The sequence below is a fragment of the Falco naumanni genome, chromosome 7 (assembly GCF_017639655.2).
Source record: "Falco naumanni isolate bFalNau1 chromosome 7, bFalNau1.pat, whole genome shotgun sequence".
NCBI classification, from domain to species: Eukaryota; Metazoa; Chordata; class Aves; order Falconiformes; family Falconidae; genus Falco; species Falco naumanni.
Window position 1 is genome coordinate 20,407,409 of NC_054060.1, and position 17,598 is coordinate 20,425,006.

The following is a 17,598-nucleotide window of genomic DNA, read 5'->3' on the forward strand; positions in this document are numbered from 1 at the left end:
TGCGTTTATGTTATGAAATACACTCTGCTAGGATGTACGTGCTCTGAAGCTGCCATGCAGGCAGTACATAGGAATTGCTGAATCCTTTCTACTGTGCCAAAGACAAGAACTGCCCTTACTCTTCTGGATCACGCTCTACAAGTTCTCAATATTGTGCTCCATATGCTCTTTGGGTAGCGTTTGAGTGAGGTTACTGTGGGCAGCTGTATCTGCATGTTCTAGCTGCCTGCAGGGACACCTGGCAGCGCAGATGTTCTGCCTTCATTTTTAACATGTCCTAAATACATCAGTCATCTCTTCTGGAGAAGCAGCATTATGGGTATGATTTTGACTAATTTCCAAGTTCTTAGCCCTACGTGAGTTGAGGGACACGGGTTGCACATTAGTGAGACGTAACTAGGCTTAGCAAAAGTTGTAATAAAGGAGCAGAGATGGTTCTAGAGACACTGCTACACACACATGAGAGAGGAGCAAGGGAAGAAGTAACTGAGGGAACGTGTTTGCGCTGACCTAGCCTGCTGTCCTTTTGCTGCCCACAGCAGACTGTTTAAAATGAAACCTTCCAGAGAAGCAGTTGAGTCTAGATGTGCCTGTTTCTTTCATCTATACGTTTGGCAAACTACAGTTTGCAAAATTTTACTCTGTGGAGGTTTTCACAACTTCACGTCACTTCCCCTTCCTCTACTTCTTGTTGAACGTTATTTGGAAATCAACCTGGTTTTGAGGTAGCGCAGTTCTGGTAACACGTACCAGCTGTTTGTAGCAGCCCTGAAGCTTATTTTTTCTAAGCTGTGACACATAGCTGAAATCCTTTATAGTCTTTATAACTTCAAATAGGCATTTGATCGAGATTTTTCGTGACTGGCTGTTGGTATTACTGCAGAAAATTTTAAATACATCCACAGCGCCAAACAGTAGGCAAAGATAAAGGGAGCAGTCTGAGCTCCATCAACTAACCAACCCAGGAGAAAAAGTGTTTGGGTTTTTCTCACTAACATACACTTAATTTTTAAAATCACCTTGGAGTAGAAGAATTGGCCAAACAGACTGACTGCATGAGAGACAGAGCCGTACCTATGTATCATTCATAGTAGTTACTCATGTGAGATATACTGCAAACTTTGGAGAACTGAGGTGTGGGGGAGCTTCAGGCGTTTTCACAAATGGGAAAATACAGCGGTGAGATTGCTAAGTGGGGTGTGGTTTTGTCTTGGGACCAGGACTTCCTACTGTGAGAAAAAATATTAATTTATCTTTGGATTAACCTCCCTATACAAGTCAGTGTGAAGAGATTTAGAAGCACAGCCTTGAAATTTACTGTGTAGAGAATTGTTAAACGGGTCTTGAATGTTACTGTGATTGCACTGCATGTGGATTAGAACATAAATTATTTGACACAGGATGTTGCACGCGTGCAACAGCATAGGGACACAACAGCAATGAGATCTAATGATTTAGTAATCTGGGAATTTTAATGCTGGTGTAAAACACTGCACTCTTAAGTCAATAAAACACAATTCTTGTGCTTCAAGCACATCTTGACATGATGGGGTCTTTATGGTATGTATAGGCAATAATTCTCCCATTAATCCTTTAATGCTGAAAATGAGCTTGTTGATTTGTTTTGAAATATCTGTAGCTCCTAGTAAGACATTATGAATTAAAGTTTAGTTTAATAGGTGCCTTTATAGTCCCTGTGTAGTTCCCAGACAGTGTAAGTACGGTGGGTTTACGTATATTCTCTGTAAGAAATAGTTCCCTCTTGGAGGGGGAAAGTAGTTTGCACATTTTTCTGTCTTTTGCTGGTAAAGTTTATCACAGCAAAGGAGGACAAAATCAACTTCTAGCACTGTGTTTATTACAATAAACTTAATTTATAATCAAATATGATAGACTGTGTGGCTAGATGAATTAAGTGCCTGAGTGATTCTTGTAGTGCCTGTGTTCCAGATAATTCAGGATAATGCCTAGCGGTGTAGTTTTGCCTGTGCCACGAGTACATTCGATAGCATAATAATGGATGGGAAGACAGAACCTCTGAAGTGTCTCCTCTTAATAAGCATGGCATGATTCGTGTGTTGCAGTACTTCAACATAACAGAGCAAATTAAAGACAGAATAGAAGCTGTCTCGCTTAATTTCTCACAGATTTTCTATGTTTGTAGCATCTTATGTTTGTTTTCCTTCATTTAATTATTCACTTTACCAGAGAGGGTTACACCACCTTTTCATTATAAACTTGCCCTGAAGATACAGAAGAAAACCTCTTCTGATCCGCCTGGAAGTTCAGAACAGCTTTCAGTCTGTACAAATAATGTAAACAGCCTTAGCATAAATGACAGGGTTCAAAGGGGTGACTGTCACAAGGCTGAAATCAAAAAGGCTGCAGTGGTAATTACTGTGTAGTGTGCTCTTACCGTCGTTGGTGCTTGTGCTGGCATCCCAGAAACGCTGTCGCTAGAAGGCAGCCGTGCCCAGAGCTGTCTGCAGAGGCTCTGGAACTGCTTGTTATTGACTGGATCATCACTAACCGTAGTGGCCACCTACCCATTAATTTAATCAGCGGCGGAATGCATTTGTCCTGCAAAGAACTGAGAATCTATTAAAAAAAAAAAAAAAAAGAGGTAGAAATATTGAATATAATGCTGGGTTTGTAGAAGTAAGAAGGGTTCATCTTGGTTTTCCCGTTTTCTAAGACAAGCTCTGTCTGCCAAGGAAGTAGAGGGAAGGTCTGAGATCTGCCCGGGGCAGAGGGAGCCTTTTGTAGCTTCAGCGCTCGGGCCTGAGACGTTTAGGATTTGGTGGCCACCTGACAGAGGGGAGCAGCAAGCAGGAACTGCATCTTCCTATGTAGTTAACAGCTGACGGGACGCTGCTGTGTGCAGTAGCTTCTCGTCATGAATGGACATCCTGAAAGTAGTATTTTTTTCTGAGTAATTCTGTAAAGGAGATAATAGAAAATTGCAATGTGTTTTTCTTTGCTTTGGGCAGAGGATAGCAAGGGTTGATCGTGCTCTTTCTGTCTCTCTCTCTTTGGTTAAAGGTGATAATTGTGCCTGGACTCCTGTACGTAGCCAGCATCAAGATGCAGGATTATCTCCAGCTACATTAGAAACAGGTGAGGATTGGTTTTCTAAAGCAGGATCATACAGGTTTCCTTCTTTTATTTTAAAAATAATTAAAAGCTTCAAGCTTCTGATAGAGAAACAAAACTCTAGAAAGTCCGGGGCAGAAAACTCACTAACAGTGTACCTATGTGATGTACAGTGCTGAAGGAAGCAGCCTTGTGAGTGAAAATAAATGCTGCAAAAGTCCTCTGTTTTACTTTAGCATTTTTGTTTTCTCTGTATTTCTTACTAATCTCTCTTGTATTATTCACTGCTTATAATTTTTGAGGCTTATAAATAAGTGGCACTTTATTCTTAAAGTTGGGGGGGAGTGGCTGGGCCTAAACCATTACAAGTTACATATATAACACTGAGTAGCTGCTGTTTCCTCTTATCATTTATGTCAACCGGAGTCCCTGAAAGTAGAGGTAACAAAAATACCAGTGAGTTATGAGGTACTTCAGTTACCCACCCACTCATCCTAAATGCAGTCCTTCTTGCTCATAGGAAAGCCTTACTTTTGACCCATTAAATGGTTTTTTAAATTTTTAAAAATTAAAATGACCTATTGTGGAGCATTTCCTTGATTGCATGGTTTTGTTACTCTTCAGAAAAAGAAAGACATTTTATGACAAACCAAAAACTTTTGTGACAATATTTGTTTTGCCTTTTTTTTTTTTTCTTCTTCTTTTTTTAACTATTACTTTAAAGATATTCTTCCCCCCCTTTTTTAGTTCCTGTTTCTGGTTCTCATATGGCTGCCTCTGCTTGTCAGCATTCTTTGAGCAGTTTCCTACCAACTGGAAAACAGAGGGATACAAGGAAAATTGATCTACGCCAAAAGCCAAAGGCTTTGCACACAGTCTCAAAAGAGCGACCACACTCTTTAGTGGACCTTAAGGCCTATAAAGACACAAAAATTTTAGTGGCAAAATTTCTGGAACATTCAAACTGTAATCTCCCTCCAGAAGTACGTCACGTAGTGAACAGCATACGATCAGTAATAAAATCTGATGAGAGACACATGGAAGAAGCCATCTTCAGTGCCAATATTATAGACCAGGTAGGCCATTTCTGTCCTACAGATTTGCTCAACTGTGATAGACAAATACCTTATTTAAATGCTTTTGCAGTTTTAAGTACTTCAGACAACTCCTACAAAAGTTCCTTTATAATAACGTGGCTTTAGTAAGAAAATAATTTTTATATATTGGGCAGTATATTGCCCATTTGGGCATTGTAATATATATTACAACGAAGCACTCACAAACGCATTTAAAATTCTTCAGCAGGGCGCAGTAGAATCCTAGGAGATCTATAGGGAGCAGATTTACACATTGATAATTACCCTTTTGTATTTCCAACGCCTGTCTGCGCCTGTGACTGTTCTGCACATGGCTTTGCGTTTATATATGGAGTTGCCCAGGACTGACTCGAATCTGTTGTTTTTTCAGGCAAATGTCTTGGTAGAGCATAAGCTACGAGCTGAAAAGAAGGGGTAGACAGACAAGCAGGGCCACCATCTGTCAAAGCGGCAGTACAGTTACCCTTACCCCTGGCTAGAAGAATCATAACGACCCTTGCTATTTTTAGGGAAAAGAATTGAGAAATTGTGCTTCTCCGAAGGAAAGAACAATGCCTCCTGTCACCGTGAGCCAGAATAAACCAGACACCAGGCTTGGAAGGGACGCTACAAACCAAGGGCATTACTAGTGGCAGCAACTGTTATTACCTGCTGCATGTTTAAGAATACATCCTTCTTGCAGAGAGCAAGGTGATGAATCGCCCCTTGCTAGTATTGCTACCGGAACGACCGCTAGAGAAATGAAGATGCTTTTATGTTGTCAGATTGGAAAAGCAGAACACTCGTAGCTTAGCGCTGCCCGGCCGCACTCGGGTTGCCTGGAGGGTTCCCGCAGAGCTGGAGCGGTGAGGAAGGGTGCAGCTCGGGGGCTGTTCCCCTCGGCTGGCGTCCTGTCATTTCAGCGGTATTCGTCTGCTGCTGAGGCCTGAATGAGGGAAGCTGGCTAAGCATTACACCAGGATGTAGTAACACTTAGAGAGCAGGTGGAGGTAGTTTGTTGTGTAGCAGGAAACATACAGCAGGTAACAAAGCTTGCTGTGAGATCACTTCTGCTGCCAGTGGAGTGAAACAAAGGAGGAGCAGTGTGTGTCACCTCCGTGGTGCACGGGGAAAAAGGCAGCGCGATCGTGACATACCCAATAGAGCGTCAGTACGGAACTACATTTTAACATTTTTACTGCTTTACGATTTCATAGGGCATAACATCCTTATGGTTAGAAAGTTGAAAACTGGTTTTCTCATTCAAAGAAAATTAAGCTTCCCACAAAACAAAACAGTATAAAAAATTGTAGGTTTTATGTAGATCATAAACCCAGAAACCAATGGCCCAGGTTTTGTCCTGTGTGGATTTCTTAGATCCAGGGAGACACGTGGGGTTTTCACATTAAAGGATTAGGTTTGGTAGTTATTTTTTTCAGACAAAAAACATTATTAGTGAAAGTCCAGGGCATCCCAACAATGTACTTAAGAAGCAGCAGACTTTTTGGTAAAATCATTGTGTATCTCAGATGTGTGAAGCAGCCTGACAGTTCTGTTAACACTGAACTTTCACCAGGCTTGCACGGTTGCCGTTCTCTTCTGCCAGCAGCAAAGCTCGCGTAGCAGCTGCAAGAAACAGGTCAGTGTCATTTGCTCCCAGTTTTTCTTTGTCAGTTATAAGGCCGAGCTGCTGCCTTTCCCACAGGTTTCCTTTTCATTCATACAGACAGGAACAGATGCCTGTGCGGGTTCAGCGTAGAGTCGGGGTGTGAGGGGAGCCTGCACCCCCCCTCACTGGGGAGCTGCAATGAGCTCATATTCAGGGACTGAACCTTATCCATGAAAACGTTTCTTACCCTGTTTTTCCCACTCTCTTCCTTCTCCGTTCCTGCCCTTCTGAACAGGTCATTACGAGTTCTCAGCAGAATGTGAATACCTCTAGAAAGCGGCTTCAAGAAGATCTTCACCTTCAGAGCTGTGGTGCTCTGAGCTCGCCAGTTGCCTTCTTACGCAGGTCCCACATCACTCGCGGTGTAGAGCGGGACAGGCCTCACAGTTTAATTGGAGTTTGCCGGGAGACCATCCTTTGATGATATTCGCAGGTATGTGATTCCAGCAGAGGGAATTAAGGAAGAAACCAGGACTGGGAGAAATACAAGTAGTGGATGAATTAAAAAGGAAAAAGTGTCTTCCTTTGGAATTCCACTTTTTTCCATCAACAGGCGGAGAACACCTCTTTTTCTGAATGTAAATTTCAGCCCCGATTTTTGCAAAATTTTAACTGATTTATTAGTAAAGTCATAACACATGTTTTCCCAAGCAGAAATGCGTTTATTTCACTGTACTTGGAGAAATACTACTGATGCTGCCTAGCATTTCTTGAAAAGCATTGGAAACCCACCAGAGACCGGCTGTACAACTTCGAAGTTGTATTTATTTAATGTACCTCAAAGTGTTTTAACTATGATGAGTGTTTTAATAAAAAAGTATTTCTGGACTTCGCTTTTGCACCAACTGATTTGGATAGAAATGTAAAGGTGATTCATATGCACGTACAGTGCTGCTTCCAGCCCGTTTCTCCAGCGTCTTTCCTGCCAGGCTAAGGGATCTGTCCTAGTTTTAGGGCTGCCCCCTGCCTCCCCCCCCAGTATGCTGCCCTTTTAAATTACAGTAATGGCTGCAGTGTGGTTCATTTTCACTTTGTTCTGAATGCTCATGAGTTTATTAATGGAGTAGCACACGCTATTGAAAAAAGATGTTTAAGCATTCTGCAAATCGTGACTAAAAGGTGCGTTAGGGACGAAGTCCGCACTCCTGCATTGCCGAAAAGCAGCTATTTCACAAACTTTTTACAAATGCCAACTGACAGGAAGTCAGATGTATTTTTATCTAGCAGATTCTCCAATGTTTTTTCAAAAAGGATTGTTAACTCCAATTAGTAGGTTTGACATCTGTGTTACTAAAACATGTCCTTGTGGTTCTTCTGCAGTTGTAATTTATTTAACATTGATCTTTAAAAAAAATCATATTAAAAAGCAAGTATCATTGACACTAATTTGATTACCAGCATAAACACAGGTCTGCCAGCAACATCCTCCAGTGCAAGCTTCATCCTGGCTCTCTCGGAGGAAATGGGAAAGGCCTTAAACAAAAGGTTCTCATAAAGAACCTACCACAGGTTGCCGTTAATTTTTTTGCAGCAGTGCTTGTCAGTAGCGTTAGTTTCCATTTGAGGTTTAATCATACACTGGTTTCATTTGTGTCACTCTGAGCTGGGCAGACACCCTGTGAAAAGGTCACAAAGGAATGTAGCTGAAGATGGGTAGTTTAAGTTTTACAGAATCATCCATTTTAATGTATTTTAATTATAGCATGCTTCTGTATTGGTGTGAAGTTACAGTGACATCCAGTGGCAGCAAGGTGTGCCAATTGAAAGCATCTACTCTCAAGATAATAATGACAGACAAATTCCTAATTCAGGAGATTAATTCCTTTTTAAAAAATAAAAAATTAACATCTGTGACCTTTGCAACTGCACTTAGATGAAGAATTAAATAATCTTCTACTTGTATTTTTTTATTACGTGAACTTACACAACAAACAAAATAAGCAAGCTTCCTTTATTATTTCAGATTTATTAGTGATAGTAAGTTAATTCTTTCCTAAGGTCAGTTGCATGCAACACACTACTCCTTGAAGTACAGTCATCTAAAGCTCTTTAGTTACTGCATGGTAAGGCTTCTTAAGTCACAGTGTATTTTCTTCAAGGCCTTGGCCAAAAAAAAAAAAAAATTAGACAAAAAGTTTACACCAATTAACATTTATCTCATAAGGAATACAACTTTACTACTAGTTTTTTTTATCTACACACATTCTAATACTGCTGATGGTGCTAGGTTATTTGTCAAAACAATTTACATTCAGAACACATTGCCTTAGGAGTAAGAATGCTTTATAAAAGACAGAAACAGGTAAGCATGGCTTTCCCATTTTGAGCTAATATAAACAAAATGGTAGTATGCAAAAATTAAAGAAAAAAAACCCCAGCCCAACACATACATTACACAGCCTGTGCAATAAGTTATCCATGAAATAACTCTGTTAAATCATAAAAATCACAAGCATTAAAAATAAATATGTATCTAAATAAATATTTTGATTTTAATCTTGTGGCAATTATTCTTTATTTAGCATATGAAACACTTGTTACATATTTATGTTCACACCTTGCCAAACAGGTTACACTTGTAATAACAATACCAAGTACTACAGTGGTTTTTTCTTTACATTAGAATCTAAAAGTTGTAACTGCACACATTCCTTTCCACTGAAATACCATCTATTCGGCACCAGTTTGAAAATTATGCAAAGCCATCGGTACTGAACCACTTTATGGGACTGGGATTTTTTTTTTAACTTGAGGCAGCCATAACTTTCTCCAATTGCTTCTCTTTGCCATTTCCTGCAGTCTCATTCATCAAATATTCACATTCACCGTGTTATCAAACAAGACAGACATACATACATCACTCCACATAAAGGTTACAAATAAATATGTTTTCAGTTTTATGAGAAAAGAGTTTAGAAGATGTTGCAAAATACTTAAATGTTTTACAAAGGTTTTTGTCAGTGATTATTGTCCTTGACCATCCTTCTCATCACTTTTTGGCAAAGAAATAAAAAGGAAGGAGAGAAAAGGCAGAGACACCTGTCTGTTCCTTGTTTCGGAGTCCTCAGGTCAGCTTCGAAGCCGTTCATCCATACAAAATACAAAATTCTCTTCAGCTACCAGGGCTGCAGCTCTGATGGAATCATTGAAGTTATTTTGCCGCAAGGGAGTCGCAGGCTAGATGTACAGGGGTGTCTCCTGCCCGGTCAGAAGCCTGAACATGGCAGCTGGCATGGTCTTCATGTGAATCTGTGATTAACAGAATCGTTACCACTTTAAAATAACCCCGAGGGGCCAACCTGTGTCCCTCCCTGCGGTACCAGTGCTTTAGTGACCTGGTTTCTCTAGACGCGAACGGTACCAACGTTTCTAGCTCAAAGTTCTCTGGTTCTAACAAGCTGGTTTGCTGTCTTTGCTCTGTGTGGGGTTTGGTTTTTTTTTTTTTGGTTTTATTTAAACCATGATGACAGGATGCAACATCACGTAGCTAAAAAAGACGTCCAAACTCTTCCTGTTGTTACACCTTACTCCAGTTACAGCCCATAAAAAAGCAGCAGCACAAACCACTGAACGTTCATTCTGCTGCTCTGGTATTAACCAAACTTGAGATTATTTTCTCCCATTTTCCTTCCCTGTGGGAATGTCACTTGGTACATGTTTTTTCCTAATTGAAGTGTGATCCTCTGAACGCAAACTTGGACTTTATCACCTGATATTTAAACGCCAGTGGAGTGCGCTGGAACAGGCTCTCTCATGGCTGGCGTACCTAAGTTCTTTCTACGGGCCGTGCTGTGAGGAAGCGTCGGGGGGATTCAGACTTAACAAGATTAAAGGCATCAGGTAATCGGGGTTGCATCAGAACTGTACTAGCGGTTGTAAGCGCCTATCAGGCAATGCAAAAGGAAGGAAGGTGAAGTTTACTAACTGATAACACTGACCCGCACCAGCCACACGCTGCCTCGATATCCTGGTCCCTCCACGCTTGAAGTTCCATACTGTCCCCCTCTGTCTGGGGAGATGCTGCACAGCGAAGAGGCGCCATGAAGGCGTGGAGGTTCTGTTGAATTCTACAGCTCTGTTCCTGGCAACGGGCACGTACTCGGCATTATTTTTTCAAGTTATCATTTTCCACAGGAAAACAAGTTCTTTGATTTTTGGCAAAGGAACTGGAGGAGGATGTGGCCAGGACAGTGTATGATACTGCTGCTAAATTCGGTAGGCATTTCGATAAACTGAGGGTCTTTTTCATTCATTGCTGATTTCTCTACAAGTACTGGAGATGGATGTCTTAACTTATTCCCAAGGTAAGTTGGAAATGTTAGTGGAAATGAATTGATTAAAATTTGAATCTCTCAGCCCTCTGAATGTTAATTTATTTCTACGGCAGATGCTATGGTGATGAGCCAAGAGACATTTTCATTGCTAACATGCTTAAGCTATTTCTTCCTTTAATTTTTTGGTTTAATTCAAACAGTAGGTTGAAGGTTCAGGAACTCTTGAAAAAGAGGGGGAAAATGCAGTGACTGTGTATCTAATTGTTCAAAACCCGTTCTGTTAATTGTTTGTTATTGGTGCTCAACTCCAGGTTACTGAGGTGGTGCTTTTAATACTACGTTAAGATACTCTTTTCAACTGCAACATAGATTCTTTCACAGTGTTGAGTTCCTTCAGTACTTGTCTTCTTACCTCTCCCACTGAATTAGACAACGCTTGTACTATCTTCTCGTGAGCAGTAGCAACAACGCTTTGTCCATTGATCTCGATAATACGGTGTCCTACTCTTACCCCTCCCCTCTCAGCTATTCCACCTCGCATCAAGCTGCAAATCTGTCAAGAGAAAGCAAAGTTTATTGATGTTCACAAGGTCATAATGTAGCAGTTACAAGGGTTTAATACATACTAATGAGTGTTGATGCCGTAAGGATTCCAGAAGATACTTGTAGGAAGTATTGAGCAATACTGTTGAGTTTTTAAATGCTGGTTTGGGTTTTGGTTTTTCAAAAATCCTGCAAATTACATTATTTATTTTTATTATTATGTATATTACATATAATTCTGATGGGCTGGGAAGATTTAAATACCTAACACAGTGATACAGGTAGCAGCCATGTAAAAGTGGAGTTGGGGAAGAGAGGAGTTTATGTATTGTCGGGATAGCAGAAAAAAATAATTTTAAAATATTTCTTACTGTGCCACCTGGACTCTTTCTGCAAGCTACCACGTTATTTTTTCTGAATAATGGGAAATATAAAAAGTGCTAAGTGAAAGTTAATCTGCAACAGCAGTGTTTTCACATACATGGAAAAAACCGGGCAGAAAGCTTAATCCTTAGCCCTGCACAAACTCTAGCTGAGGGTGAAGGATGATGCCATCCAGACATTCCATACCAAGAGCTGGCGGTCTGTCAGAAGGGCCACAAAGATGTACGGAAAGATTTATCTTAAAAATACAAGGAAGAAATTGTTTACAGAGAGGGCGGCAAGGCCCTGGCGCAGGCTGCCCAGAGCAGCTGTGGGTGCCCCATCCCTGGAAGCTCAAGGCCAGGCTGGACGGGGCTGGGAGCGACCCGATGTAGTGGGGGATGTCCCTGCCCACGGCCGGGGGTTGGACTCTATGTTTTCCAGCACCGCTGGCCATAGGGAGCTTAGGAAGGCGGCGAGTCCGGCCGCTGGTTCACAGCTACCAGTAAAGAACCAGGCACATGCTTTGCCTTTTATGCCCCCTGCAACAAGGGGTAATTCTACAAGAAGAGTTGCGTTCCCCAGGCACCGTCCCGGCAGGCACTGCTACTTAAATGTTTGCTGAGGCTGCAGCGTGCGTGGTGGGGAGGCAAGAAGAAAAATCTCAGTCCAGCAGGGGGAATATAACAGAACACTTCCCCCTCCGCAACAGCCCCCGTGCTGCAGCAGGGCCCCCGGGCAGCCAGGCAGCGTGTTGGGAACCCAGGTAGAAGGCTGAGCTCATGCAGCACGGAAGGCAGATAACGCAGAGCTTGAAGCTCTGGAACTGCGCAGAGCTTAGCAGTGCTAAGGCTTTACCTTTTGTTTACTGCTAGAAACCTGTTGTTGGAGGAAACGAGTGCTGGAGCACCCAGCGGCGGCTGCTGCAGTACTGCCGCTGGTTAGACTCTGACGGGAAGAGCTGTTTGCTGAGATCTGGGAATTTGCTCCGAGCTTACTACAAGCACGATTAGATGTGGCTTGTGTCCTGCTGAGTTTGTAATCTAATTCAGAAACATGGCATGTGGAGAGAGGGCCAAGCTGGAACACCCTGAAGGTGACACATGGTCTGGGGTTGAGCAGAATCTCGTCTGTATGACACTGGCATTTCCTTTAAATGCCTTGTCACAAACAACAGCGCTGTAAAAAAACAAAGTCCCTTCCAGAGGGAGTGAAAATATATAGTTATTCTTTGTTTATAAAAGGCCTTTCTCAGCCTTCTAGAAAAATCAAACTTTCTCCTGAGTAAGACTTATCTTCCACCATGCTATCAGCAGTGGCTGAGTTTTACCTGCTGTGGCTCACAGAGCACTTCTGATGGACTTTTATAGATAAAGGCACCATCAGGGCCCTTCAAAGAAATTGCATCTTAGATTTCTGCCCCATACAACACGTTGTTTTGCAGGGAGCCCGCCTTCTAATTGCACAGTTGACACATAAGCGGTACTACATGGTCTTCTCTTTCGCGGAAAGCTGCTCAATCCAGCTCCCTGGTAGAGTAGCAGTTTGCTCCTTGCTGTCGGGGACTGTGTGCGGTGGTCTGAAAGGAGGAAAAGCAGAACGTGCCAAAAGAAACCCTGCAAATGTATGTGTCGCAGTGTAAAAGCAAGTACAGAGGCCGTACAGCCAGCTGCAAGAAAAGCTGTCAGAGTGAAGGGAAACGTGAGCTCTCGCCCTTCCGGCATAAAGGAAGAGCTAAGGGCTTGCACATCTGTCCAGGGCACATTTCATCTCCTGGCTCTCATAGCATTTTTAATACCATCAGTGAACGTGCGCTTCCTAACAGCCTCAGACATGGGGAGCGGCCTCTTCATTCAGGAACGTGGTCCCTCTCCGGTCCTGGTAAGCTGCAGACAGCAGACGGGAAGAAAGGCACGGCACTACAGCCCGTGCCCAGGGCTGTCTGCAGGCAGCCCAGCCGGGGCAGGGCAGCCTGGCACGTTCAGGCTGAGCAGCACCGAGCGAACACGGCTCTGTTCAGCCAGGATTGCTCAGCCTGCTGTGCTTGTTGAACGTGGCGACAGCTGTATCATTAAATAAAGCGTGACTGATCTGGATCTTCTTGTAAACAAGAGCCTATACTCTTATTTACTGTGACTGAATTAAAAAAAAAAAAACAACAAGAAAAAAAAAAAAGGTGTAAACCATACTAGTTCAATCTGTTCAGCTGTTACAGGTTCTGTAACGTGCCTTAGACAAGCTGCAGCGCGTCAGAGGTGAAACTTCAGCAGCTTCACGGTCAGTTCTATTGCAACTGCCCGTTGTGCAGCAAAACCTTACGGACGGAAGAGTGCAAGGCAAACTAACTCTTTATTCTGTGTAAATGCCTTAAATATAACCTATTAAACCACGTTTCTCCACATCTCACTCCTACATTACTCTATTTAAACCTTGTATATTTTTCCCCAGACAGTTTAAATAAATATAAATGAAGGCAAGGAAGAAAGCATGAGCTGGCTGTTCTGTTAAGTTTCACCCAGGATTGCTGTGGTTTTGCAATGAAACTACATCAGTAGCTTTCAAGAGCTGTGAAGAGTATTTGCATCATTAGTGCAAGGGGAGTTTTGCAAAATTAACACTGATTTATGCTGCTGTGCTGTTCCCTAAGGAGAACTCCCAAAAGCTGGCACTACCGGTGCTCCATGAAGCACAACTTCAGGCTTTGCATTAATTAAACGACACAGAATATCCAAAGAAAAGTGTCACCTGCAGCAGCCTGGTCTCTGCACCTTCCTGATACCCTGGCACCAGCAAACCCGGCGCAGGTGGTACCGGTGTCCCCAGGCTGTTGATGGGCTGCACTGGGCAGCAGCTGTGCGCCTCACGAAGAGAGAGGCAGGGCAAAGAGCAGCCACCGCAGAACCGCTGTCATGGAGGCGCAGGACACCAGTGCCAGCTGCATGCGTGATGTGCATGATGTGCATGCACGACGATGGCATGGCAGGAGGAGATACTTCATTACAGCCGTTTTGGCAAACCAGTTATTTCTGTGCTGTGCTAATGCTGAGCCAACGAAGAGCAAGGATGTTATTTCTGAATCCTCTCATAATTTGTAACTTGCTGGCAGTTACAAAACTGCTTTTTAGAAGTTCAGTGTTGAACTGCCAGGGAGACAGACTTTTCAGAGTCACATTTCCCAATGTTAGGTGCAGTAAGATCGACTTTATCCAAACAAGGATTTACAGCCCTACGAGCCTGTCTGTAGCGGCAGCCTAACAAAAGATGTTACTCTCTCTTTTTTGTTGATTGGCTTTGATATTCAAACACGGACTCTTCATAAATGAAATGTATTACAAGGCTTTCTTTTTTTGTTATCCGAGAAGGATCTTTATGCTGAATCTGGTAAACTTTATATTGGGTGTCATCTAAATGCTGCTGATGTAAATGGAACGAATGATGATGGCGCAGTGTGGTGAGTGTGACAAAGGACCAGCAGATGGAGTGAGCACGCTGCAAAAGAAACCCACCACGTCTGCAGGATTCACTTGAGTAAGGCTCTAACTATGTAGATGATGAGCTGGGAGAAGCAGAATAGATCGTCCCGCAGACTCGTCACTGCCCCGTCATGCTGCTGCTGTTCTACCTTGGCCTGATGCTTCCCCCTGCCCCGACCCAACCTCCACCAACGCTGTGACAGGCCTCCTAAAAGACCTGACAAACACAGCACAGTATTGCTCATTGCTCCTTAAATACGTTTTTCTCTTTTTATCGCAGCACCAGCTGAACATACTAGATTTACAAAGGAAAGCAATTAGGAAATAAATCAATGCCTCATTGAGTGTGATATGCTGTTCTCTGCACCCTCTGTGAGAGCTTGTAAAACCAGATCCCATCCCTTTCATCCTCTTTATCCCGAGACTCAGGATTTGCTCACACAGAGTGAACTACCAGCAATAACCGTATGGACAGGTGCAAGGGGGTTAAGTGCAGGCAAAGAGGACAGCAATACACAACACGTGATTTTTCTGTATGTTTTCACAGACCTCTCTCTACTCGAGCATTAATCCCAATCATGACAAATACTTTAAACCTCGGCTTGTTAAGGATGTCAGCCTGCAGTAGTTATTACCACTTCAGAGCGCTTCCAGCTGGACCAAGGCTTCCAGCAGCATTCTTTAGACCAGCTCTACTGTGTCCACAACATGAGATGTAATCTTAGGTAGGAACATTTAAAACTCAGGTACGGTAATAACCTGGAGATGGCTAGCAGAGCTGAAAATCCACCAACGAGCCATCTGTTTGCTAAAGCACAGTAAGACCCATAAATTGTATCCTACGGAGTTACCTGCGACTCCTCCCAGGGTGGCAAACAGAAATCTGGCAACTTCAATCGATGAGTTTCACAGAACAGGGGACCAGAGCCCACCGTCCTTTGTGATGTGGTTTTCTGAGTTAGCAGCCTGATTTATTTTTTTTCCTAGACTGGAGGAAGAGCAGATGGTGATGGTCCTGCACTGCAGACAGTCCCTAATGCTAGAGTCAGCCCCCAGACAGAGCAGGTGACTACCTGAGCTACTTGTGTTGGGAGTTTGCTTTGGAAAGGTATCGGAGAATGGCTTGGGAAGGAAGAACTACGAGAGAGGGACCCTGAGCGGCACTGGGTGAATGTCACCGGCACGTTCATTCTCCTGTTTGTTGCTGTTACTGCAGGGAATCTGCGGTGTGCAGAGAAGGTACACCTGGGCCACAACCTCTACAATTACTTGCAGCGAAAGGTGTTTAATTTTAACAAGAGGAGGTCATAATAAAGTTCCCTTGTCCACTATCATGTGAGCCAAATAAATTATGCAGAGCAAAAGAAAAATTGAAAGTCTTGGTGAACGTGTGCTGAAATTTAAGAAAGAGAAACAGGATCAGAGCTAAGATTAGACTGTTATAATTTTAAAAACCTGTTTCAGCATAACTATTTTCCTTGCAGCTCTGGCACACTCCTGACAATTATACATGAATTAGCTGGTCCAGATATTCCACCAAACGATTTGGACTATAAATCTGGTGGCTGTGTTATGCAGGAAAATCCCTCAGGAATGGCAGTACTTGTGCTCCTGGTGCTATTTCCATCATGTCAGAGATGTGATTATAAAGTTTTGATTAATTACAGGATCACAGTACAAAAAGTGAGGTCATGTGCAAGGATTTTTTCAGTACTTCAGCGTGTTTCTTGAAAGAAAAAATAAACAAACCAAAACAATCACTGAACACAGAAACTTACAATTCCGTTCTGTACACTGAAGCCCAGCTGGTATTTCAGGTCTGGCCGTTTAATGAGGACAGTGGTAACAGGAGGACAGCTGACAATGTTCAGTTTGACTTGTGTCTGGTTCTTGAGACCCTGTAAGATGTTCCAAAAATTAATTATTTCTGGAATGGATCTTAATTTGCTCTTTGATTAGTCATTTCCTAATTGCAAGAGTGTAAAGCAGCTGATCTGAGAAAGAACAGCGAGAGTTAACAGAAATCTGTTGTTAACTTGGAGATACATTTCTCTCTTTCATTTATTTCCCAAGCTATCAACAAAATGTATCAAAACTTTGCCTTAAATTACTGTAGAAACTTCAAGAAAGTTTTCAAGAAAAACCCAAACTGACTACTGCTTGCCCTTTACCAGCGTCTTGCTAATTAATCTGCTGCTGCTGTTCCTGGTAAATCTGCACGGACATTAGATTTAATTTTGGAGACTAAAGATGATGCATTCTGAGATTCTGTCATGTCCAGGGAATCTCCACATACTCACTTGTTCTGTTCTGCACTCTACCAGCCTCCATCCATTTCAGCTACATGGAGCCTGAAGAAGCATAGTAGCTTTTAATCCTCGGATTTTAATTTGGAGGCTGTGGGGAAAGCCTGAAACTTGATTTAGACAGGTTTTTCGGACCTGGCCTCATTTGTTATAGTCCAGTAACAAAGCTGCAGTCAAATTCTCCAGCCCTAAGTTTCTGTACATTGTCACCCCTGAATCTCTGTTTCTAATTCTACTTTTTGTTAATGACAGATTACTTCTTTTATTTTTCTTCTTTTTTTTTTTTTTTTTTCAGTGATATGAAAAATCGTATCTGCTGGTATTTTACAGGGTCACTTGTCAGAATAATCCATCTCTGCTGGCTTACAATCTACAGCCTATAACAGCATATAGTTGTAAATTTGGGGTACCTTTATGATCCCTTGGCATGTTGCAAGAGGTAGACCAACTAAACTGGTCCCATTAATGGACATAATTTGGTCTCCAATGCTTAGTTTTCCTGAACGGGCTGCAGGGCCTCCATTCATCATGTTAGCCAGGATAACGGTGGGTAGAATGGATCCCCATCCAGATTCCACAATCACTACCCCAAGAATTTCTCCCTTCTGTTTTTCTAGCTGGAGCTGCAATTAAAAAGAAAAAAATCAGAATAATGTTTTTTGCTTTGATTTACCTAAACTTGAGCACTACCATCTCAGCTGTTCCTGAGTAACACCTACAAATTACAAAAATAATTCTATTCTTTGCCATTAGGTAGCAGCAAGACCTGAAAAATCCTGTTAAAGCTGTGTAATGTATACC

At 42.4% G+C, this 17,598-nt stretch overlaps 2 protein-coding genes across 7 annotated transcripts in view; one reads left to right on the forward strand and one right to left on the reverse strand.

Moving 5' to 3' along the window:
• FAM189A1 (family with sequence similarity 189 member A1) overlaps positions 1-7,006 on the forward strand; it is a 146,492-nt gene extending 139,486 nt beyond the window's left edge. For 3 of the 4 annotated variants that reach the window (XM_040601787.1, XM_040601788.1, XM_040601790.1), the window contains 3 exons: positions 3,043-3,117; positions 3,841-4,169; positions 6,074-7,006. In XM_040601787.1, the coding sequence (XP_040457721.1) occupies positions 3,043-3,117; positions 3,841-4,169; positions 6,074-6,259 (590 nt within the window). In that variant the 3' untranslated portion in view covers positions 6,260-7,006. The remainder of the gene's footprint in view (positions 1-3,042; positions 3,118-3,840; positions 4,170-6,073) is intronic. The other variant, XM_040601789.1, reaches the window with a different exon arrangement.
• A 102-nt stretch (positions 7,007-7,108) lies between these two features.
• Positions 7,109-17,598, reverse strand: part of APBA2 (amyloid beta precursor protein binding family A member 2) — a 106,320-nt gene continuing 95,830 nt past the window's right edge. For all 3 annotated transcript variants that reach the window (XM_040601786.1, XM_040601783.1, XM_040601785.1), the window contains 4 exons: positions 17,208-17,420; positions 16,270-16,389; positions 10,525-10,665; positions 7,109-9,087 (listed from right to left, as the gene is read on the reverse strand). In XM_040601786.1, coding sequence (XP_040457720.1) covers positions 9,016-9,087; positions 10,525-10,665; positions 16,270-16,389; positions 17,208-17,420 — 546 coding nt within the window. In that variant the 3' untranslated portion in view covers positions 7,109-9,015. The remainder of the gene's footprint in view (positions 9,088-10,524; positions 10,666-16,269; positions 16,390-17,207; positions 17,421-17,598) is intronic.